At 45.8% G+C, this 25,569-nt stretch overlaps 2 protein-coding genes across 2 annotated transcripts; one reads left to right on the top strand and one right to left on the bottom strand.

Moving 5' to 3' along the window:
• Positions 1 to 1,750: 1,750 nt before the first annotated feature.
• LOC121558596 (C5a anaphylatoxin chemotactic receptor 1-like) lies at positions 1,751 to 2,988 on the top strand. The gene has a single exon (XM_041871971.1). It carries the CDS (start codon positions 1,871 to 1,873, stop codon positions 2,948 to 2,950), a length of 1,080 nt encoding a protein of 359 aa, XP_041727905.1. The 5' UTR covers positions 1,751 to 1,870; the 3' UTR covers positions 2,951 to 2,988.
• Positions 2,989 to 10,911: 7,923 nt separating this feature from the next.
• On the bottom strand, positions 10,912 to 18,860 carry LOC121558587 (dapper homolog 3-like). The gene is made up of 4 exons (XM_041871960.1): positions 18,370 to 18,860; positions 13,835 to 13,967; positions 13,332 to 13,445; positions 10,912 to 13,153 (listed from the first exon to the last, which is right to left on the bottom strand). The coding sequence occupies exons 1-4, from the start codon at positions 18,598 to 18,600 to the stop codon at positions 11,682 to 11,684; spliced, it is 1,950 nt and encodes a 649-aa protein (XP_041727894.1). The 5' UTR covers positions 18,601 to 18,860; the 3' UTR covers positions 10,912 to 11,681.
• Positions 18,861 to 25,569: the final 6,709 nt, after the last annotated feature.

Below are 25,569 nucleotides of genomic sequence, written 5' to 3'. Positions count from 1 at the left end.
ACAGATTGAATAGAGCCGTTGGTCACCTCCGTCAGATTAGTCTGAAATCCTAAATTAATCAGGAATGAGCAGGGTCAGCTACACCATAAGGACCCCTTCTTCATGTTCTCATTACATAGTGCAACACGACCACTCATGGTCTGTAAAGTTCTCTACTTTTGATAGAATTGAAAAAACAATATTGAAATCACCATGGTCACAACCATAATCTGTCAACTCCATCTCCCTTATCATTGAACAAAATATAAACGCAACATGTAAAGTGTTGGTCCCATGTTTCATGAGCTGAAATAAAATATCCCAGAAATGTTCCATACGCACAAAAAGCGTATGGAACAAAAAGCGTATTTCTCTAAAATGTTTACATCCCTGTTAGTGAGCATTTCTCCTTTGCCAAGATAATCCATCCACCTGACAGGTGTGGCATATCAAGAAGCTGATTAAACAGCATGATCATTACACAGGTGCACCTTGTGCTGGGGACAATAAAAGGCCACTCTAAAATGTGCAGTTTTGTCACACAACACAATGCCACAGATGTCTCAAGTTTTGAGGGAGCCTGCAATTGGCATGCTGACTGCAGGAATGTCCATCAGAGCTGTTGCCAGATAATTGAATATTAATTTCTCTACCATAAGCCGCCTCCAACCTTGTTTTAGAGAATTTGGCAGTACGTCCAACTGGCCTCTCAACCGTAGACCATGTGTATGGCGTTGTATCGGCGAGCAGTTTGCTGATGTCAATGTTGTGAACAGAATGCCCCATGGTGGCGGTTGGGTTATGGTATTGGCAGGCATAAGCTACGGACAACAAACACAATTGTATTTTATCTATGGCAATTTGAATGCACAAAAATACAGTGACGAGATCCTGAGGACAATTGTGAGGCCCATTTTTTTAAAGGTATCTGTGACCAACTGATGCATATCTGCATTCCCAGTCATGTGAAATCCATAGATTAGGGCCTAATTAATTCATTTAAATGGACTGATTTCCTCATATGAACTGTAACTTAGTAAAATCAATGAAATTGTTGCATGTTGCATTTATATTTTTGTTCAGTATAGATTAATATAGGATATTAATTTTAGTTCAAATATGTTTATTTTAATTAGGTTTTGGAGTCATAAAGCAACTGAGGGAAAACAAAATTGCTACTTTGTATACCACTTGAATGAAGAAGAAAAATTATTTTTTGTCAACTCCGTAAAACATAAACTCATCTAACGTTAACTCCGTCAGAGTGCTAAAAGATATGACAAAATGTTTTTATTGGAGATTTTCAAATGAATAATTTTCTATATTTTACAAATAATTATATTGAACTTTTATTTTTAGAGGCAAAAATATGTCTAAGTATTTTTGTCAACTCCGTCAGTGGCTTGTCAACTCCGTGGCTAACCACTTAAGATAGTTAATTTTTTGTTTTATTCTGACAAAATATTGAATCACTGTTCTGCAACATATGCTTAAACTATTGTATTTGCTGTGCTAGATCTAAGGGATAATGTTTGCTTTATAGATGTTGTTTAATGTTCTGAATCTAGAAAAACATGCATATAGTACTATAAAATAAAACAAAAAGAAGTTTGGAGATTTGTATTACATATTTGAATAATCTAATGTTATCATTAAACAATCAAGGCCTTTAAACACTTGTTGGACAATACATGTAAAAATGAAATGCCTTTTAAGGTGTCTGACGGAGTTTATATACATCCTATGAAAATATATATTAGGAAAAATATTTGTGAAAAATTTTTTTTGTCCCGTCTTTCAAGAATCCCTGTATTATTGTATTGATACAATTCTATTATAGTAACTATCATATTACTGTATTTTCCCTTCCCCTCAACAGTCACCTCCAAGCATGGATGATTACCTTCATTTGTGCTCGATTTTCACGGATGAGGAGATGAGCTTCTACAACATCACTAATTGTGAATTTGTCAAGCCTGAGGACCCTGGTCCTATGCTGGGGCTCCGTCACCTCTCCGCCCTGGTGTTCTATGGCTTGGTCTTCCTGCTTGGGGTCCCGGGCAACGCTCTGGTGGTGTGGGTGACGGGCTTCCGCATGCCGCGCTCCGTCACCTCTCTGTGGTTCCTCAACCTGGCCCTGGCTGACCTGCTGTGCTGCCTGTCCCTGCCCCTCCTCATGGTGCCCCTGGCCATGGACCAGCACTGGCCCTTTGGCCCTGTGGCCTGCAAGCTGCTCAAGGGCCTCATCTACCTGGTTATGTACTGTAGCGTGCTGCTGCTGGTACTCATCAGCCTGGACCGCTGGCTGCTGGTCAGCCGGCCCGTGTGGTGCCAGAACTGGAGGAGGCCTCGCAAGGCCGGCTGGGTATGTGTCGGGGTGTGGCTCCTGGCTCTGCTGGGCAGCATCCCCCAGTTTGTCCATATGAAGGAGGTCCAGTTAAGCACCAGTAAGTCAGACTGCCTGGGATCTTACACTGTAGCCAGTGGCTGGGCTATCACTACAGTACGCTTCCTGATGGGTTTCGTGCTGCCATTCGTCACCATCGTGGCGTGTCATTGGGTTGTGTACAGCAGGGCCGGACGGGGGTCTGGGGTGGGGTCAGGGATGGTGAGTGAGGTGCGCTCCAGACGCACCTTGAGGGTCATTGTTGCCGTGTCACTGAGCTTCTTCCTGTGCTTGATTCCACTGCACATGCTGGACTTCCTGGTTCTATCGACCCCCCGACACTCATCGCACAGCGCCAACGTACAGCTGGCCCACACCCTGGCCCTCTGTCTGGCCTACTGTAACAGCTGCTTCAACCCTCTGCTATATGTGTGTCTGGGACAAGGCTTTAAGGAGAGTATGCGCAGTATGTTCAACTTCGTCACCGAGGAGCCGGTATCCAGACAGAGCAAGTCCAAGAGCACATCAGGAAGAACCCAAGAGATTAATATTATGTGTGGCCTCCCGAGTGGCACAGTGGTCTAAGGCACTGCATCGCAGTGCTAGCTGTGCTACTAGAGATCCTGGTTTGAATCCAGGCTCTGTCGTAGCCGGCCGCGACCGGGAGACCCATGTGGCGGCGCACAATTGGCCCAGGGTAGGGGAGTGAATGGCCGGCAGGGATGTAGCTCAGTTGGTAGAGCATGGTGTTTGCAACGCCAGGGTTGTGGGTTCGATTCCCATGGGGGGTATGAACAAAAAATAATGTATGCACTAGCTGTAAGTCGCTCTGGATAAGAGCGTCTGCTAAATGACTTAAATGTAATGTGATGTTCTGTGTGTGTGTGTGTGTGTGTGTGTGTCAGAGGTGGAACTGCGTTAGAGCTGTTAAATCCACAAGCGGCTCCTGGTATTATACCTAAAGCGGACATTGCCATTTGCTGCAGGGAGTCGCATTAAGAGAAATCCCATGCAGCCTAGTTTACAAGTTGGAACAGTGGAATGTGAGATGTAATCTACACCTTGATAGGCTGATAGAAATCCTCATTATTTCGTTTAATGAATTTCAACTTAAGCATAATTATTTTTTATATAGCCTAACGCAAGTGGGACAGGTGTGGCTTCGTGACAATGATCAAGAGCAGCTGCTCACCGAATTGACAGCTCCAACGCATTTACACCTCCAAAACATCAGCTATGTGGGTGTTTGTTAACTCTTGATCTGATTGAATCTAGGCCGTAGTTTAGATTTTAGTTCATTTTCATAGATATGTCATTTTGACAAATATGTCATGTTTTAGCCCTCAGATAATAACAAGAACTGTTAATGAGCACATCAGAAGTGAATTGTGTTAAAAAACGAAAAATAAGAAAATAAATACATGTATAAACCAAGTTGCTCTTTAAAATGCTTTTTTGGTGTCTTTCATCATGTCATCCCACACCCATGTCTTCTTCCTCTCTGCCACTACTGTGATAAGCTCTCTCTTTCAGATATCATCTGTGGTAATCAGCAGTGCAACTTTCTCAATAAATCACACCTGCATTCCCTAGAAATACAGTTCACTGGAGTGCCACTTTGAAATTGCTTATCATTCACAATCTCTGTTCTCTGTGCTTGCCTAAAGATGAGGGAGTTCAGAAACTCTAATCCAGAAACTTGAACCCAGTGTTATGCAACAGAACAGGAACCCCTGCCCTCTCAGCAATATGTTTCCGCCAGCAATCACACTTGTGCAATTACGTTTGGCTTTATCTGTATTTAAGGGCTCTATTCAATCAGATCCGCTTTAGCTGATATCCCCATAGCGGTTGTTTTGGCATGTCGGAGGTGGAACTGTGTTAGACCTGTTAAATCCACAAGCGGCTCCTGGCATTATACATTAAGCGGACATTCTCTTTCACATATCATGTAGTAATCAACAGTGCCATTTTCTCAATAAATCACCCCTGCATTCCCTAGAAATACAGTTCACTGGTGCCACTTTGAAATAGTTGGTAACACTTTATTTGGATAGTCTATATGTAGATGCTCTATAGACTATCAGTAACAATTCAACTGACTATGTACTAACCCTAACCTTAACCCTTATCCTAACCTTAAACTTAACCCTTACCCTAACCCTAGCCCTAACCCTAACCTTAGCCTAACCCTTATTCTAAACCTAATTCTAACTGTAAGCTTAGGAGGCAGTTACTTATCAACAGATAGTTTGTTGATAGTATGACCATCTATAGAGCATCTACAGATGGAAAATCCAGCCTAGTTTACAAGTTGGAACAGTGGAATGTGAGATGTAATCTACACCTTGATAGGCTGATAGAAATCCTCATTATTTTGTTTAATGAATTTCAACTTAAACATAATTATTTTTTATATAACCTAACGCAAGTGGGACAGGTGTGGCTTCGTGACAATGATCAAGAGCATCGAATTGACAGCTTCAACGCATTTACACCTCCAAAACATCAGCTATGTGGGTGTTTGTTAACTCTTGATCTGATTGAATCTAGGCCAGGGGTGTCAAACGTCCGGCCCGCGGGCCGGATCAGGCCCGCAAACGGGTTTAATCCGGCCCGCGAGATGATAAAAAAAAAAAAAGATAATAATAAAAAAAATAATGTTATAATAATTTTGTAAAGTATAAAAATGCACTGCAATTTTTCAATAAAATAAATTGCTGTTCCAATTGCGTCCACTGGATGGCGCAATAGCAATTGTGTTAAGCAAGCAAACTGTTTATACCGGGGCAGAGCAAGTAGGTCAAGCACGTGCAGCCAATGAGCTACTTTGTTTTGCTCGCGATATTTATTACGGCTTCTACTTTTAACATTATGTGCTTTGGCACCCTCATTGCCCCAATATGTCTCTGTCAAAAAAGAGAAAAGTGGACGCAGAGTGCAGAGTGTTCCAAGAAAAATGGTCATCCTATTTATTCACGGAATTGAATGGGAAAGCTGTATGTTTGGTGTGTTCGGAGCATGTTGCAGTGCTGAAAGAATATAACCTTCGCCGCCACTATGTGAGTCTTCATGCCGACAAATATGACAACTTTCAAGGACAGCGGAGATGAGAGAAGGTGAATGAACTGTTGGCGGGTCTGAAGAAACAGCAGTCTGTGTTTACTCACAGCCGAGACATCAGTGACGCTGCAGTGAAAGCTAGCTACCTCATTGCTAATGAAATCGCAGTGGCTTCAAAACCATTTAGTGAGGGTGAATTTGTAAAAACATGCATGATGAAGGCAGCGGAGATTGTGTGCCCTGAAAAGCGGCAGGCTTTTTGCAAATATCAGCCTGACAAGAAACACAGTTGCAGACAGGATTTCCGATCTTTCAGTGGATTTGGACAGCCAGTTGAAGCAAAAGTAAAGTCATTTATTGCGTTTTCGGTTGCAATTGATGAAAGCACGGACATTACAGATGTTGCACAACTGGCCATTTTCATCCGCGGGAGTTGGTGACACATTGACCGTCACCGAGGAGTTTGTGGAGTTGGTGCCGATGACAGATACAACGACAGCAGCTGATATTTTTACCGCACTCGTCGGCGCGCTGGACAGGGTCGGAGTGGACTGGTCCCGCGCTGTCAGCCTGGCTACAGATGGTGCGCCCTCAATGATCGGGGAAAAGCAGGCGTTGTGACAAAGTTCAGAGAGAAAGTGCAATCTGCAAATGGAGGACGTGATTTTTGACTTTTCACTGTATTTTTGCACCAGGAGGCTTTGTGTTGCAAGTCATTAAAGATGGATAACGTCATGAAGGTGGTCATCCAAACTGTTAATTTCATCCGATCCAGAAGCCTGAATCACCGTTAGTTTGACAGCCTTCTCAGAGAGAAATACCACATCTATGGCCTGCCATACCACACTGAGGTAAGATGGTTAAGCCGAGGTGCTGTGCTGAGGCGTTTCTTTGATTTACGAGAAGAAATTGAACAGTTCATGGAAGAAAAGGGCAAACCAGTGTTAGAATTTCATTCCGCAGAATGGATGCAGGACCTTGCATTTATGGTGGATGTTACAGAGCACCTGAATAACTTGAACAAACAGCTGCAAGGGCGCAACAAAGTTGTCACGCAGTATTATGACAGCATACGTTCTTTCAAGTTGAAGCTGTCATTGTGGGAGACGCAACTTGCCAGTGGTGATGCAGCTCACTTCCCCTGTCTGAAAAATGTGTGCGCGACCCAACATGTGGCAGACATGAAGCGGTTCAAAGATAAAATAACGGGACTGTTACGGGAGTTTGAGCAACGCTTTCAGATTTATGTTTTTATGTTTTTATGTTGATGTGCTATTGTTTTTAATTGATTTTATTTTATTTGTATATTTAACCTATTCTTGACTCTGTGGTTCTTGCACTTGTTTTGGGAACAGGATTTCATTATTTTTATCTACATTTCTGCCTGAGAAATGACACCCTGATATAGGTCTGTGATCTGTGAAACAGTTCTGTTAATCACTGAGGCATTGTGTGTTTGTGTGTTCTTTTTCTTTAGAATTTTCAAATAAACTTGACGTGTTTTATGATTAATAGTGATGTTGTGCTTGTACTATTTTGGACACACTGTCCTCAGGCTCCAGCTTTATGTTGTATGTTGATCGTATTAAAACAAAGAAAACAATCTGAAGTTGTTGTTTTTAAGTTATATATACCATGATTTTTCCGGTCCGGCCCACTTGGGAATAGATTTTCCTCCATGTGGCCCCTGAGCTAAAATGAGTTTGACACCCCTGATCTAGGCCGTAGTTTAGATTTTAGTTCATTTTCATAGATATGTCATTTTGACAAATATGTCATGTTTTAGCCCTCAGATAATAACAAGAACTGTTAATGAGCACATCAGAAGTGAATTGTGTTAAAAAACGAAAAATAAGAAAATAAATACATGTATAAACCAAGTTGCTCTTTAAAATGCTTTTTTGGTGTCTTTCATCATGTCATCCCACACCCATGTCTTCTTCCTCTCTGCCACTACTGTGATAAGCTCTCTCTTTCAGATATCATCTGTGGTAATCAGCAGTGCAACTTTCTCAATAAATCACACCTGCATTCCCTAGAAATACAGTTCACTGGAGTGCCACTTTGAAATTGCTTATCATTCACAATCTCTGTTCTCTGTGCTTGCCTAAAGATGAGGGAGTTCAGAAACTCTAATCCAGAAACTTGAACCCAGTGTTATGCAACAGAACAGGAACCCCTGCCCTCTCTGCAATATGTTTCCGCCAGCAATCACACTTGTGCAATTACGTTTGGCTTTATCTGTATTTAAGGGCTCTATTCAATCAGATCCGCTTTAGCTGATATCCCCATAGCGGTTGTTTTGGCATGTCGGAGGTGGAACTGTGTTAGACCTGTTAAATCCACAAGCGGCTCCTGGCATTATACAGTGGGGGAAAAAAGTATTTAGTCAGCCACCAATTGTGCAAGTTCTCCCACTTAAAAAGATGAGAGAGGCCTGTAATTTTCATCATAGGTACACGTCAACTATGACAGACAAAATGAGATTTTTTATCTCCAGAAAATCACATTGTAGGATTTTTAATGAATTTATTTGCAAATTATGGTGGAAAATAAGTATTTGGTCAATAACAAAAGTTTCTCAATACTTTGTTATATACCCTTTGTTGGCAATGACACAGGTCAAACGTTTTCTGTAAGTCTTCAAAAGGTTTTCACACACTGTTGCTGGTATTTTGGCCCATTCCTCCATGCAGATCTCCTCTAGAGCAGTGATGTTTTGGGGCTGTCGCTGGGCAACACAGACTTTCAACTCCCTCCAAAGATTTTCTATGGGGTTGAGATCTGGAGACTGGCTAGGCCACTCCAGGACCATGAAATGCTTCTTACGAAGCCTCTCCTTCGTTGCCCGGGCGGTGTGTTTGGGATCATTGTCATGCTGAAAGACCCAGCCACGTTTCATCTTCAATGCCCTTGCTGATGGAAGGAGGTTTTCACTCAAAATCTCACGATACATGGCCCCATTCATTCTTTCCTTTACACGGATCAGTCGTCCTGGTCCCTTTGCAGAAAAACAGCCCCAAAGCATGATGTTTCCACCCCCATGCTTCACAGTAGGTATGGTGTTCTTTGGATGCAACTAGGCATTCTTTGTCCTCCAAACACGACGAGTTGAGTTTTTACCAAAAAGTTATATTTTGGTTTCATCTGACCATATGACATTCTCCCAATCCTCTTCTGGATCATCCAAATGCACTCTAGCAAACTTCAGACGGGCCTGGACATGTACTGGCTTAAGCAGGGGGACACGTCTGGCACTGCAGGATTTGAGTCCCTGGCGGCGTAGTGTGTTACTGATGGTAGGCTTTGTTACTTTGGGCCCAGCTCTCTGCAGGTCATTCACTAGGTCCCCCCCGTGTGGTTCTGGGATTTTTGCTCACCGTTCTTGTGATCATTTTGACCCCACGGGGTGAGATCTTGCGTGGAGCCCCAGATCGAGGGAGATTATCAGTGGTCTTGTATGTCTTCCATTTCCTAATAATTGCTCCCACTGTTGATTTCTTCAAACCAAGCTGCTTACCTATTGCAGAATCAGTCTTCCCAGCCTGGTGCAGGTCTACAATTTTGTTTCTGGTGTCCTTTGACAGCTCTTTGGTCTTGGTCATAGTGGAGTTTGGAGTGTGACTGTTTGAGGTTGTGGACAGGTGTCTTTTATACTGATAACAAGTTCAAACAGGTGCCATTAATAGAGGTAACGAGTGGAGGACAGAGGAGCCTCTTAAATAAGAAGATACAGGTCTGTGAGATCCAGAAATCTTGCTTGTTTGTAGGTGACCAAATACTTATTTTCCACCATAATTTGCAAATAAATTCATTAAAAATCCTACAATGTGATTTTCTGGAGAAAAAAATTCTCATTTTGTCTGTCATAGTTGACGTGTACCTATGATGAAAATTACAGGCCTCTCTCATCTTTTTAAGTGGGAAAACTTGCACAATTGGTGGCTGACTAAATCCTTTTTTTCCCCACTGGAAAAAGCAGACATTCTCTTTCACATATCATGTAGTAATCAACAGTGCCATTTTCTCAATAAATCACCCCTGCATTCCCTAGAAATACAGTTCACTGGTGCCACTTTGAAATAGTTGGTAACGCTTTATTTGGATAGTCTATATGTAGATGCTCTATAGACTATCAGTAACAATTCAACTGACTATCTACTAACCCTAACCTTAACCCTTATCCTAACCTTAAACTTAACCCTTACCCTAACCCTAACCCTAACCTTAGCCTAACCCTTATTCTAAACCTAATTCTAACTGTAAGCTTAGGAGGCAGTTGCTTATCAACAGATAGTTTGTTGATAGTATGACCATCTATAGAGCATCTACAGATGGAAAATCCAGACTATCCAAATAAAGTGTGACAAAATAGTTTATCATTCACAATCTCTGTGCTCTGTGCTTGCCTAAAGACGAGGGGGTTCAACTTTGGGACATACAGTACCAGTCAAAAGTTTGGACACACCTACTCATTCAAGGGTTTTTCTTTATTGTTACTATTTTCTACATTGTAGAATAATAGTGAAGACATCAAAACTATGAAATAACACATATGGAATCATGTAGTAACCAAAAAAGTGTTAAACAAATCAAAATATATTTTATATTTGAGATTCTTCAAATAGCCACCCTTTGCCTTGATGACAGCTTTGCACACTCTTGGCATTCTCTCAACCAGCTTCACCTGGAATGCTTTTCCAACAATAGTGAAAGAGTTCCTACATATGCTGAGCACTTGTTGGCTGCTTTTCCTTCACTCTGCCGTCCAACTCAGCCCAAACCATCTCAATTGGTTTGAGGTTGGGTGGTTGCGGAGGCCAAGTAATCTGATGCAGCACTCCATCACTCTCCTTCTTGATAAAATAGCCTTTACACAGCCTGGAGGTGTGTTGGGTCATTGTCCTGTTGAAAAACAAATGATAGTCCCACTAAGCCCAAACCAGATGGGATGGCGTATCGCTGCAGAATGCTGTGGTAGCCATGCTGGTTAAGTGGGCATTGAATTCTAAATAAATCACAGACAGTATCACCAGCAAAGCACCCCCCACCATAACACCTCCTCCTCCATGCTTTACGGTGGGAACCACACATGCTGAGATTATCCGTTTACCCACACCACGTCTCACAGAGACACGCCGGTTGTAACCAAAAATCTCAAATTTAAAATTTGTTTAACACTTTTTTGGTTACTACATGATTCCATATGTGTTATTTCATAATTTTGATGTCTTCACTATTATTCTACAATGTAAAAAATAGTAAAAATAAAGAAAAACCCTTGCATGAGTAGGTGTGTCCAAACTTTTGACTGGTACTGTAAAAAAAACCTAATAAAAATAAAAAGGGTAAGGCCTGGGTTAGGGATAGTATACCATACTCTCAATCATGCAAGAAGTGATGGAATAATGTCATAAAATCTTAGAATGAACAACTTTTTTTCATAACTTGGTCAATGAAAATATGCAGCAGATGTTTTGAGCAAAGTTTAAGGCAGTTTTACTGATACACAACAGGGGGGTGACAGTGATGTACACATTCTGTTATGCAACATTGCACACTGAAAGCAGTTTAGGCAGAGAGAGGCTACATATAACACAGTTAGCTCAATTCTGATATTTTTTTCACTAATTGGTCTTTGACCAATCAGATCAGCTCTGAAAAAGATCTGATGTGAAAATAACTGTATTTATTTGTGAGAAATATCCATTAGGCATTATTGAGTCCACCATTCCAGGTTGAATACTAGAAAGTGTCAAATGAAACACATGGCCTAAGAGACCACAATTTTTTTATTTACAAACTACATTCATACAAACAAGGCCGGAAGTGTGTGTGTTGACCCCTCACTGCAGTCGCCCCCTACAGGGTCAGTGCTACAGACATGGGCTTCAAGTTCAGGCTGCAAGGTGGTGCAGCTGAGAGAAGAGAGGTAGCGGTTCACTTTCAGGTGTACATATGTGACATGGCAGTGGTACCATCAGAGGATGACTTTCATTAAACACATTCATGGTTAATGCAGAGTTAATGCACAGTCTGATGATGGTGAAATGTGGTTTAGCTAGATGATATCATGATACTGAGCTTAGGCCAGTTACAGACGTCTGAGTTTTTCCTAAAGGTAAAATAGCTTTTGATTTGATGACAATGCTGCACTGACCAGCAGAGGTAGACAGAGGGTGTGAACTGTAGGTGATGTAGGTTGAACTGTACAGGATATGGGCAGTAGAAGCAGTCAGTGACAGACATATTTTCAGACTGTGGTCATGACTTTGAGAGAGCCGGCGCGGAATCGCAGAATCTTCTTCTTCAGGGCATGAGAGGCTTTGATTTTAACAAAGGCCTTGGGCTGCGAGGAGGCCTTTGAGGAGGCCTGATGGGAGGAGGAAGAGGAGGAAGAGGAGGGGGCCAGGCGAGGGGGCAGCTGCTGGGGCCACACCAGCCCCCCCTCATCGGAGTCACTGGAGAGGGAGCTGGAGGCAGGGGAGTACACCTCACTCATGCTGGACTCTGACTCCCCAGGGTCAGCCTGCACATAGCCGTCCTCTCCACGACACAGAGGTGCTCTCTCTGGGTACTCTGAGAGGCGAGGCTGGGCATGGACCTGGGAGTGATGGTTGGGGTTGGGATGAGCGCAGGCCTGGGTGAGGCGGGCCCTACGATGTGGGCATCTGTGGGCCTGCTCACCCTTGGTCTTCCCTTCCTCCTGGCTGAGCTCCAGGGTGGAGCACCAGCGTCGCCCCCCAGCGGTGTTGCTGTGCTGGGGGCCTGTGTGTGGACCCTGGCCCCTCTGGTTCTGGGGGCGCTCGGCTGTGCTGAACCTGCGCTTAGGGAAAGCACTCTGCCCCATCAGACTGTTCTCAGACTGGGAGCGGCAGGTCTTGTGGCCAGGCTTCTTGGAGCTCTGTCTCTCCTCATGACTCTTCTTCCCCGTGGCTCTGGGCTTTGAGCTGCTTTGGTCTGGGGACACAAAGGTTCGGCTGGGCTTGGAAGGCTCTGGAGGATAATGTGAGGGGGAGTTTTCTGGAGGACAGTGTGAGGGGGAGCGTACAGGGGCGTGGCAAGGCTGCCCAGGGATGTACTGGGCTCTGACAAGGTGGTTATGTGAAGCTGGGGAGTGGGGTAGTAGGTAGTGCTGGGGGGAATCAGACTCACTACTGAAACAAGGGGGGTCCAGGGAGGGTGGATGCCCCCCAGCCAGGGAGTGGGGTCTGGAGGGAGGGTAGGGTAAAGACAGATAACAGTCCTCCTCCATGGATGGGGCCTCTACCCCCCACGCCTCCCCGTCTAGAGGGTCACACCCCCAGGCCTGGCACTCAGGGTCAGGGTAGAGGTCCTGTGGGTCAGGGATGCAGTGCTCGGGGGTGTGAAGAGGGGGTTTCCTTCGCAGGCTGCTCTGCCTGTTGATGCTGGAGGAGGAGGAGATGGAGGGGTCAGGCCCCAGGCTGGTACGAGGCATGCAGGGCCGGGGTGAGAGCGTGTAGCGATGGATGAGACCCAGGATGTAGCCTTCTACCCTCAGGGCCTGCTGGAAGTCCTCCTCAGTGGCCTGGTCCTGGTCCTCCCAATCCTGGGCAGAGTGTGGGTCCCACTGCCAGGGCTCCTCGGCCATACCCTCCTCAGCGATGCCCTCCAGGGGTGGGTAGGGGGCAGAGAAGGAGCGGGGCACAGTGGCACGAGGGGCTGGCTCCATCAGACTCTCACCTGTCAGCTGGAGGGCATCTTCTGTAGATGGAGAGCACAGAGAGAAGTCATGTTTGTTTTACTACTGATACCAGTACCTAATGCAACTCTAATAATGATGTAATAAAGTTAAGACAGTCCATGGTATTGTTCTATGATACCATGAACCCTATTGGGGTTGAAAGAGAACTGTTGATAGTGAGAGTCGAGCTGAACTCACTCAGAGACTTGGGCCTCTCAGTGCTGCTGTAGCCCCAGCCAGGGGGGGGCTCTGGGAACTCAGAGGGACAGGAATGCCCCTTTGGAGACTGGCCCTCACTCGACTCATAGAACCCTAGAAACACAGATGATGTCACGCATTAAACCTCAGCTCTTTCAGGCTTTCTCAAACCATATGTTGACTAAACTAATTTTCAACGTCTCCGCTCTTTCACAAACCACAGAACCACTAACAGTAGAAAGTAGGGCATAAAAACAACATTTGTCAAAAACTAATTAAATGTTAAAGTCATTATACATGTACTTCAAAGAAATGTAGGGCCACGATCCATGTAAAAAGAGTATACAGAAAATATACAGAACATGGGTCAAATACACACACAAAAATAAGGTAAATTACAGTGTCTACATTAAGAAAAATATAAGTACTCCATGCCCCTCTGATGTGGTTCAGGGGTTCAAGTTCAGAGGTCAGAAATTGAGAAGTGGTAGCATGAGGAGTACCTGAGCTGGGCCGACTGTCCCCCGTGTTCCCTTGGGTCCCCTCATAGGTGACGTCATCTGTGTCCACTCTCAGCTCGCCCACCTGCTGTTCCAGTGCCAGCATCTTACCCCAGGGGGAGCTCTGGAGCGCACTCTGAAACAGACCAACACACAGGCATGATCACACACACCCCAAGACATACATCATTATAAGTCAATGTGAATTATGACCAAGTGTAGTAATTTTTCATCCATTAAATTGGAAGACCAAAACACACGATTAACCTTAAACAGATAACCTTATAAAGAATGTTTTCTTCCCACCTTTGGATAGTGGCAGTAGTATAGGCCTATAGACATCAGTGTGCATGGCTGCATGGGCTAAATGCATGCTCCTATAGCCCCATCCCAGTTACGTAAGATACCTGAGGATGCAGCCAGCTGGAACATGAATGATTCACTGTTCTGGGAACTGTGTTGAGATGTTCTTTTTGTGGATGCACACGCAGCAGGACACACATCATACACCAGGGGAGGAGGAAAATGTGCAATTGGACATGCTTGTTCAATCAGCCAGGCAATTGCAGGTCATCTGAGTAGCACTCACAGCCAACAAACACTAGCTACACATGGCCTCCCCAGCACACACACACGCACACGCACACACACACACACTCACACACTTCAATTTGCCTGTTATGACTCTTGCTACATTAAATTATGTCATTAAAAGACATCAGCAAAATGATGTGACACTCTAAATTACAGAGTCTTGGGGATGGAGAGGCTGTTAGACAACTGACAGGAGTCGCTTTATGCACAGTGTTTGTGTGTGTGTGTCTGAGTGTGTGTGTGTGTGTGTGTGTGTGTGTGTGTGTGTGTGTGTGGAAGGGGCTTACTTAAAAAAGGATGTAGCTGTACACTGCTGGGATACAAATTATTTATTAAAAGTGACCAGGGTTTCAGCAGCAAGCTGCCTCCATCAGGATGTGGCGGGGAGGGGAAATTATTCCTTGAATTAAATGAGCGTACAGTATGTTAGCTAGACTGTATAAAAACACACCACATACTGTAGATCCCAACTTTCCTATTCAGATAATAATAATATGCCATTTAGCAGACGCTTTTATCCAAAGCGACTTACAGTCATGTGTGCATACATTTTTACGTATGGGTGGTTCCGGGGATTGAACCCACTACCCTGGTGTTACAAGCGCCATGCTCTACCAATTGAGCTACAGAGGACCACCAGATGGATGCTGAGTAAAAAAAAAACAAGCAGCAACATATCTGGTTATGAGGATGGCTGCTTTTTTAGTCACTCAGCAGCGCTGGAATAATTGCTGGGATTCTGGGTCCTTTGTCTAAGGCAGACTAGAATAGATCAGTGTGATAGCAGTTCTGTGTTTGTGAACAGCCAAAAGACCCAAGCCAGACTGTCTGCCTAAGCATCCATTATGCAATAAAACCTATTGGAGAGATGTTTTCTGCCACTAAGCTAATATCAAATACAAAATCATTGTATTATGGTGGTTACTAATAGGAAAGTGGAAGAGATCTCTAGGTTTTATAGCAACCTGAGTGCGAGAAAAGAAAGAACACAAGGAAGGTAGGAAAGAAAGAGAGAGAGGAAGAGAGTGTATTGGAAATCATTTTATCCGTGACACACTTTCACACAATGGATCATTAGGCCTAGGTCCTCCGACATGCTAGGCTCACGTGGATCTAGAACTAGCAGACACTGTGACAGGCTGGCTAATTCAAATGTAATGACACAGAACACAAACAAATCTTTGAGGACACACAAACAAACACACAGTAAACATACTGCTGACTTCCAGAGTGTGTAGCTCTGGAGGGGTCTCAGGCGGGTTCCCTTTCATGACGATACCTTTGATTCTGCTGCATTATTAATTGACGCCTCCTGGCTCCCAGGTCTCATACCGCACACTGCCTGGTGTCATTACTATGTTATTGCATCCTGTGCTCTCTCCGTAGGAGAGGGGGATGGGAAGGGGAGAAGCCAGGCAGCTTCGGTGGCAGTGAGACGGGGAGCCATGGAATCGGGCACACAGCCCCTCTATAATTAAAGCAATGTTGTGACTGGCACCAAAGGGAGAGGACTGTGGGAGGCCGGAAACTACTGCTACACAACACCACCCTGACCCCCACTACTCCACCGCTTGTCTAAGCCACCGTTCACACACAGACACAAGCACACACACGCATGCATGCATGCACACACACCATGTTTACATAACAGGCGTGAATGGGGCATGCAAGCTGCACACTCTGGCCTCCGTGGCCTGCCTCCCCAGCAGAGACAACTGGCTCTGAATGGACTCTATCCAGCTTGACTTCCCAATCAGTCAGTCAGTGCTCAGGTGACACAGCTGCTAAGAGCCTCCAGCTCAGGGGGAAGCTGGCTAATGAAGAAGGGGGATGTTAAGGGACAAAGCCCTAGGCCCAGGACGCTCTCACCCACCCAGACATCAGTCACTCACTGCTGAGAGGGGTACTCTCACTAATGATGTGGCACTCTACGGAAGACACAAGGGCACACGGCGTCTTAGACATGCCCAAATCACCACAAACTGAGGCCAAGCACATAGATCAATAGCGACGCAGCTGTATGCACACACACACACACACACACACACACACACACACGTAAGCACATGCACATACAGTACATATGAACACACACACAGGCTTGCTAATGCTTGAGATCTCCAAACACACACAGCAGGGTGTCTCAGAGTGCAGTCAATGTCTTGTGCTTTACCAGCTGCTGTCTGGCATGGCATGTCTGTCAGCACCTCCACACTGGGCCAATGGCCTATAGACAGGACAGGAGGCCCTAGGGCCAAAGCCACTGCCAAGGGAACTGCCCCCCCCTCCCAGGAGAGGGCAGCATGGGTCAGCTGCTTCTGTGTGAACGTGCCTTAAAGCCTCCACACAACATAGACTCTCTACATGCAATATGAGATTGGGTCCAGTGGTGACACACGGAGAAGTGATGTTTGGGTAGATGGGCTGAATAAAGGTGGTTCAATTAGACCTTGATGTCAGATAATTCTCCAACCAATAACCTCCAAGGAATTTGCTTGGATCGACAATGTAGTTAATATCCATCGATCCAAATGACAGATCCCTCAAATGGACCAACCGGAATGATTTGATGAAATGCGCACTGCACATTGTGAGAATATATGCGGCATTTAGGGGCAGTCACTCCACGCACAGTCTAAGAAATAGTCTTTACCATCCCCTTCGAAGCGGAGCCAGTTTGTTCTGCGTTGACATCTCATTGGTGATCTGTTACAGTTGTGCTTTCAAAGTGGCGGCATGATTCCCCTGTCTGCGCACCAAGGCCCTCGGGTTCATTAGTATTCCGCTCCATATGCGCCTATTGTTTGGGCCGCGGCAGAGGAGAGGAACTCGGGGGGAGGCTGGAGGAGAGGAACGCGGCTGATTTAATTTATTTCACCATCGTTGATAGGAGCTTTCTACTGAAGACAGTGGGCCGTGTGCGAGTCGAGGGTGTAGTGTAGTCTGAAGGCTACTAAGCCTGTGAGTCTTTTTTTTTTAAGGATAGAGGGAGAAAGTTGGGCATAAGGAGAAAATTGTGACATCCCATTCATTCCAAAGAAAATATGTATTGTTTGAAGATATGTTTTATTTATTTTTTAAGCCCATTGTCTCTATAATAGGCTAATGCTATGCATGTGTAATAGTTTCCGTCATGGATAGCTAGAGATCTTTTTTATTATTATTTGGGATAACATGGGTTGGATGGTCGGATTCTCTTGAGTGGTGGGACACGCATCACGCCCACCTCTGGCAGCATAATCCATCCTTGCCTATAGGCTAGTTCCCATAAGGACGTCGAAAATCTCCACAGGCTAAAGAAACGTGCCTTATAATTTATATCTAAATTATATATGATGCTATGCTATTAATATCATATAAAGACATAGGCCTATCAAAATTGATTTAATAGAAATGTAACTATTCACATAGCCCATCATCTCCCGTTATAAACGAATTTGAAAAAGAAAAGTCGACGAATTAATAGGTATAAACACTTGCTAAGTAAAATACAACATAAATCTCTGGTCATGCAGGGATCATGCAGGGAACAATGGGTCGTTAAACCGTGGACCGCTCCACCCCCCATTTCGTTACCCCAAGGCATAAATCTGCGCCCGAAGGATGGGAACGATTAGATCCTTTCAGATGGGGATACCATTAATCAAGTTAAGTAACTTTTCTTGCAGATAAGTGTCGTCGCTGAGCAATAGGCGCACCCCACCAATGCATTGTCCACTAACGGTAAACATTTTTTTTACGTATTTTATATAGGCTATGTAGCCTATCCCTCCATGTAGAGCCTAGGGGTACAATGGGGGTTAATCGCGGTGGCGACCGACCACCCTTGGCGAGTAGCCATTCTGCGCACTGGAACAATGTTTCTACGAAGTATATTAGCGTACCTATTTGCCAGATAAAAAAGCAACAATGTCCAAACTACCCCCATCTCTCTAACTTCTTACCAGTTGACGTCTCAATGTCAAGTTATCTTGCCCCCAGCTGTTGAAACCAGATAGCTTGTTCCTTGTGGAATTTTCGAGCATGGGCTCCCCCAGGGACAGAGCACCGAGGACCAGGCACTCCTGCCTCTGCTTGCGGAGCTCCAGCTCACAGAGTCCGGCCAGACTGGCCTCCAGGCGCTCCTTATTCCGACTGCGCTCCGCAGTCATTGGGAAAGAAAAGGCATGGTACATGGTTCCAAATCCTCTTCCAATGGTTTGATAGAAAAACCTGAATTACTTTCAATATTTATTTTACAAAAAGGTTCTTGCTCCACTCCTTATCTTTTTTAACCCCCGTGTTGCATACAATTTTGTTCTTCATCGCACATGTGGATATCCATACTGATTTCTTTGCATTAGGCTATAGTGATGGTTGCCTATTTGCAGCAAGGTGCCTGTGGCTATGTGCTAAACATTTTCTATTTCGCAGCTGTCAGACATAGAATGGTGTGCTCCGCCCTCCTTCACACTCTATTGGCTCTGATATCACAGTCATGATTAAAAAGGGGATTGCATCCACCCCTTGCAATCCTGCCTCAATTGTAATTGGATGAAAAATGCTATGTGTCTTGATGGGTTGGCTAAAGCCCATTCCCTATGTATTTTCCCACTACTTTTACGCACTACACATCTACCCCAACCATACACACTCGAATAATGTGGGTTGAGGCTGTCTGGATACCTGGTTATCCTATCGATGGCATGCTTCACTGGGACATATTGAATGAAATATGACGATAAATAAGAGGGTCAAGAAATATGAAGAGGGCATTAACCCTTATCATCAACGGTATATTTAGGCATATCCCAGTAAGTAGCCATTCTGAGCGCTGGAACATATATTTCAGATGTATTTTCCAGACGTTGACATCAGGTGCATTAGGTGCTGAATGAAAGCTAATTCTCTTGCAATTCTATACATTTTGCCATGTCTAATGTGTATTCATGTGATATTTGAGTGACTCAAACATTACAACAAAATCTATGGGCTAAAAAACCTAGCTAAAAAACGTTAGCTGACATGGGCTAGTTGATCTGGACATTTCTGACAAGTTATAAATAGCTTTCTAAGGTATGCAATGACTAACATGACAAGAGGAAAACTGATAATGCACTACCCAATTTTGAAATTGCAGCTTGTGCATTCTACTATTACAACTTTCAAAGCTGGACTGAGTTCCTTAAAATTATTATTATTATTATTTATTTATTTTGGGAGGGGGGGACCCCCGTGCCCTGCCTGACGACCTCACAGTTTGGGAACCGCTGTTGTAATGTATTGTATTCGGCTCTACTGAGCTCTATTGTGATGTAATGTACTGTCCAAACTTGTGAAACATAGATGTATTTGATTGGTTCAGATTTTGTCCAAATCTGAACCAATTATAGACGTCTATGTTTGGGCCAAATCAAGACCGGTCCAGACCGGACCAAATCTGATAGATATCTATGTTTGGGCCAAATATAGGCTGGTCCGGACTGGACTTCGGTGGATGTTGAAATCAAGGCCGGTCCAGATCCGACAAAATCTTAACCAAACATAGACCTTCTATGATTGATTCAGATTTGGTCTGACCAAAAATCGACGTCCTTAGATGTTGAAATAAAATAAAAAAGACATCCAAAACATTGGTAAATGCTTAGTGGGATCTTTGTAAGCAATACATCATATCAGAACGTGTCTGAATCTGAAACCTCCAACAGACCATCACACACAGCCTAACGCCTTCTTCTGCCCCCACACAGCCTAACGCCTCCTTCTGCCCCCACACAGCCTAACGCCTCCTTCTGGTCCCACACAGCCTAACGCCTCCTTCTGCCCCCACACAGCCTAACGCCTCCTTCTGCCCCCACACAGCCTAACGCCTCCTTCTGCCCCCACACAGCCTAACGCCTCCTTCTGCCCCCACACAGCCTAACGCCTCCTTCTGCCCCCACACAGCCTAACGCCTCCTTCTGGTCCCACACAGCCTAACGCCTCCTTCTGCCCCCACACAGCCTAACGCCTCCTTCTGCCCCCACACAGCCTAACGCCTCCTTCTGGTCCCACACAGCCTAACGCCTCCTTCTGCCCCCACACAGCCTAACGCCTCCTTCTGGTCCCACACAGCCTAACGCCTCCTTCTGCCCCCACACAGCCTAACGCCTCCTTCTGGTCCCACACAGCCTAATGCCTCCTTCTGCCCCCCACACAGCCTAACGCCTCCTTCTGCCCCCACACAGCCTAACGCCTCCTTCTGCCCCCACACAGCCTAACGCCTCCTTCTGGTCCCACACAGCCTAACGCCTCCTTCTGCCCCCACACAGCCTAACGCCTCCTTCTGGTCCCACACAGCCTAACGCCTCCTTCTGGTCCCACACAGTCTCCTTCTGCTCCCATGCTTCCTACGTCTCACAGTCCTGGGTCTGAGCCTCCTGGGGGACTGGGCGAGCACGAGAGGAGTGTCTGCGTCCTGGTATTATGATGATAGATGACATTTGAAACTATTCAGATTGAGCGGCTGTACCCGCTATTTATAGCTTTCCTCGGCAGTGACGTAATCATATGACACAATAACCAACAAAGCAAATCGCTTGTAACGTCATCCCCATTGAACTATAAAAAGGGACTGCACCGCATCCCTCGTAATTCAGATGATCATTTGAAACTATCATGGATTCAATAGTTTTATACTAAATCAGAAACATCAAGAGTAGCTGCAATGTGGTTCTACTCTCGAGCCATAATGAGTAGTTACACCCAAAAAGTTGCTTCAGTGACCAATAGGGGCTTCGGTCGGGCAATATTTGTCTAGCAGGCCAGCCTTGACAACCAGAGCTGCGGCCTCAAAAACACCTTGAGGGCCCGTCGCTTGGTCAACAATCACCCATACAGTCTCATACGATGCCGCAGGTGAAGAAGCCGGATGTGGAGGTCCTGGGCTGGCGTGGTCTACGGTTGTGAGGCCGGTTGGACGTACTGCCAAATTCTCTAAAACGACGTTGGAGGCAGTTTATGGTAGAGAAATTAACATTAAATTACCTGGCAACAGCTCTGGTGGACATTCCTACAGTCAGCATGCCAATTGCACGCTCCCTCAAAATTTGAGACATCTGTGGCATTGTGTTGTATGACAAAACTGCACATTTTAGAGTAGCCTTTTATTGTCCACAGATAATCCATTCACACCTGTCAGGTGGATGGATTATCTTGGCAAACGATAAATGTTCACCAACAGGGATGCAAACAAATTTGTGCACAACATTTGAGAGAAATAAGCTTTTTGTGCGTATGGAAACATTTGGGGATCTTTTATTTCAGCTCATGAAACATGGGACCAGCACTTTACATTTTGCGTTTATGTTTTTGTTCTCCATAATTATTTGAAACATTATAGCGATACAAATTAAATTGAACTTCAATAAGATACAAATTACCTACTTAAAATGTGGAAGCTCAAAATACCATGTGTCTCTTAAAATGGGTATCGCAAGAACCTTGAAAATGACTTTCTGTAAGACATATTAGCTTGTCTGTGACGAGGTGTGAAAGAAGGAGTCAGGCGCAGGAGGTAAAATACCGAAGTCCAGAGTTTATTCCGTTTGCATAAATCAAACGCCCCAAGCGTCAAACGAAACTATACAAGGGAAAACATCCACCTTGGCAATAACACAGTGAAATGTAGCTCAACCGCACTCACAACAAACAATCACTCACAAAGACAAGGGGAGCAGAGGGAACACTTATACACATACTAATTAGGGGAATGAGCACCAGGTGTGTGTGATTGACAAGACATGACAAGACAAGTGGAGTGATGAGAATGGGATCGGCAGTAGCTAGTACTCCGGTGACGACGAACGCTGAAGCCTGCCCGAACCAGGAGGGTGGGCAGCCTCGGCGGAAGTCGTGACAGTACCCCCCCCACCCCCGACGTGCGGCTCCAGCAGTGCGTTGACCCCGGCCTCAGGGACGGCCAGGAGGACGCGGAGCAGGGCGAGTCGGATGGCGACGGTGGAAATCCCTCAACAGGGAGGGATTGAGGATGTCCTGTCTTTGGACCCAGCACCGTTCCTCCGGACCGTACCCCTCCCACTCCACGAGATACTGAAGGTCCCCCACCCGACGCCTCGAATCCAGGATGGAATGGACCGAGTACGCCAGGGCCCCCTCAATGTCCAGAGGAGGTGGAGGAACCTCCCGTACCTCAGACTCCTGGAGCGGACCAGCTACCACCGGCCTGAGGAGAGACACATGAAATGAGGGGTTAATACGGTAATCAGAGGGTAGTAACAACCTGTATGTCACTTCGTTTATTCTCCTCAGGACTTTAAACGGCTCCACAACTGCGTTTGCGGTCAGCGTTGGCCTTCTGACGACGCACAGCGTGCTGGAAGCAAATGTGGGCAGCGTCCCAAGTCTCCTCCGCACGCCGAAACCAGTCATGCACCGCGGGAGCCTCGGTCTGGCTCTGGTGCCACGGTGCCAGGACCGGTTGGTAACCCAAAACACATTGGAAGGGTGTTAGGTTAGTGGAGGAGTGGCGGAGAGAGTTCTGAGCATATTCTGCCCATGGCAGGAACACCGACCACTCCCCCGGCCGGTCCTGACAGTAGGTCTGCAGGAACCTACCCACATCTTGATTCACCCTTTCCACCTGCCCATTGCTCTCAGGGTGAAAACCAGAGGTCAGGCTGACCAAGACCCCCAGACGTTTCATGAACGCCTTCCAGACTCTAGACGTGAACTGGGGACCTCGGTCAGACACTATATCCTCTGGTACCCCATAGTGCCGGAAGATGTGAGTAAACAGAGCCTCCGCAGTTTGTAGGGCCATGGGGAGACCGGGCAGAGGAAGGAGGCGGCAGGACTTTGAAAAGCGGTCCACAACAACCAGGATAGTGGTGTTGCCTTGGGAGGGGGGAAGATCAGTGAGAAAATCAATACTCAGGTGAGACCATGGTCGTTGTGGATCTGGTAAAGGTTGTAGCTTACCCGCTGAGAGGTGCCTAGGTGCCTTACTCTGGGCGCACACTGAGCATGAGAAAACATACACCCTCACGTCCTTAGCCAAGGTAGGCCACCAGTACTTCTCGGTCAGGCAGCGCATTGTACGACCGATACCTGGATGACCAGAGGAGGGTGACGTGTGTGCCCAGTAGATCAGACGATCACGGATAAGCGCAGGCACGTACTGCAGCCCAGCTGGACACTGTGGTGGAGATGGATCTGTGCGTAATGCCTGCGCTATATCTGCATCCATCACCCATACTACCGGCGCCACAATGCATGAGGCCGGGAGTATGGCGGTGTTGTCTCTGGGCCTCTCCTCTGTGTCATACAGCCGAGACAGTGCGTCTGCCTTCACGTTCTTCGTATCCGGAATGTATGAGAGTGTGAAATCAAACCGGGTGAAGAAGAGAGCCCACCTGGCCTGGCGAGGATTCAGCCTCCTCGTTTCCCGAATGTACTCCAGGTTACAGTGGTCTGTCCAGACGAGGAAAGGGTGTTTCGCCCCTTTGAGCCAATGTCTCCACACCGTCAAAGCTCGGACAACAGCCAGCAGCTCCCGATCACCAACACCGTAGTTCTGCTCCGCAGAGCTGAGCTTCTTAGAAAAGAAGACACAGGGGCGGAGCTTGGGTGGCATGCCCGAGTGTTGGGATAAGACAGCTCCTATCCCTACCTCGGACGCATCCACCTCCACTATGAATGGTAGTGATGGATCGGGGTGAGCCAGTACCGGGGCTGAGGTGAACAGACCTCGCAATCTACTGAAAGCCAAATCATCCTCAGCAGACCAGCAGAGCCGGGACGGCCCACCCTTCAACAAGGAGGTAATGGAGCTGCGACCTTGCCAAAGCCCCGAATAAACCTTTGATAGTAGTTGGCAAAGCCAAGGAAGCGCTGCACCTCCTTTACCGTGGTTGGAGTCAGCCAATTACGCACGGCTGCAATGCAGTCTCCCTCCATCTCCACATCTGTGGTGGTAATGCGACATCCGAGGAAGGAGATTGACTGCTGAAAAAAACTCACACTTCTCTGCCTTGGCATAAAGATCATTTTCCAGCAGTCGGACCAGTACTTTGCGAACCAGGGACACATGCTTGGCGCGCATAGCGGAATACGCCAGGATGTCATCGATGTAGACCACCACACCACGACCAAGCATGTCCCGAAACACCTCGTTCACAAAGGACTGGAAAACGGATGGAGCATTCATCAAACCGTAGGGCATCACCAGGTATTCATAATGCCCCGAGGTTGTGTTGAATGCTGTTTTCCACTCATCCCCTTCCCGAATATGCACCAGGTTGTAGGCACTCCTGAGGTCTAATTTGGTGAAAAAACGGGCCCCATGCATTGACTCAATCACTGAAGGAATGAGGGGAAGAGGATAACTAAATCGTACCGTCACATTATTCAGTGGTTGATAATCAATGCACGGGCGTAAACCGCCATCTTTCTTCTTCACAAAGAAGAAACTCGAGGAGGCAGGTGAAGTGGAGGGACATATACAGTGGGGAAAAAAGTATTTAGTCAGCCACCAATTGTGCAAGTTCTCACACTTAAAAAGATGAGAGAGGCCTGTAATTTTCATCATAGGTACACGTCAACTATGACAGACAAATTGAGAAAAAAATATCCAAAAAATCACATTGTAGGATTTTTAATGAATTTATTTGCAAATTATGGTGGAAAATAAGTATTTGGTCACCTACAAACAAGCAAGATTTCTGGCTCTCACAGACCTGTAACTTCTTATTTAAGAGGCTCCTCTGTCCTCCACTCGTTACCTGTATTAATGGCACCTGTTTGAACTTGTTATCAGTATAAAAGACACCTGTAAAACAACCTCAAACAGTAACACTCCAAACTCCACTATGGCCAAGACCAAAGAGCTGTCAAAGGACACCAGAAACAAAATTGTAGACCTGCACCAGGCTGGGAAGACTGAATCTGCAATGGGTAAGCAGCTTGGTTTGAAGAAATCAACTGTGGGAGCGATTATTAGGAAATGGAAGACATACAAGACCACTGATAATCTCCCTCGATCTGGGGCTCCACGCAAGATCTCATCCCGTGGGGTCAAAATAATCACAAGAACGGTGAGCAAAAATCCCAGAACCACATGGGGGGACCTAGTGAATGACCTGCAGAGAGTTTGGACCAAAGTAACA

The sequence above is a fragment of the Coregonus clupeaformis genome, chromosome 5 (assembly GCF_020615455.1).
Source record: "Coregonus clupeaformis isolate EN_2021a chromosome 5, ASM2061545v1, whole genome shotgun sequence".
Classification (NCBI taxonomy): domain Eukaryota; kingdom Metazoa; phylum Chordata; class Actinopteri; order Salmoniformes; family Salmonidae; genus Coregonus; species Coregonus clupeaformis.
The sequence above is the reverse complement of the archived record's forward strand: the minus strand, read 5'-3'. Positions and strand labels throughout refer to the sequence as shown.

Excerpts from the sequence above, each read along its gene's own strand:
- LOC121558587 (XM_041871960.1), bottom strand. The coding sequence starts at position 18,600 with ATGTACCATGCCTTTTCTTTCCCAATGACTGCGGAGCGCAGTCGGAAT. Across the intron at positions 13,968-18,369 it reads TGACATTGAGACGTCAACTG|AGTGCGCTCCAGAGCTCCCC; the intron begins GTAAGAAGTTAG and ends GGTCTGTTTCAG. Across the intron at positions 13,446-13,834 it reads GGACAGTCGGCCCAGCTCAG|GGTTCTATGAGTCGAGTGAG; the intron begins GTACTCCTCATG and ends CTGTGTTTCTAG.
- LOC121558596 (XM_041871971.1), top strand. The coding sequence starts at position 1,871 with ATGGATGATTACCTTCATTTGTGCTCGATTTTCACGGATGAGGAGATG.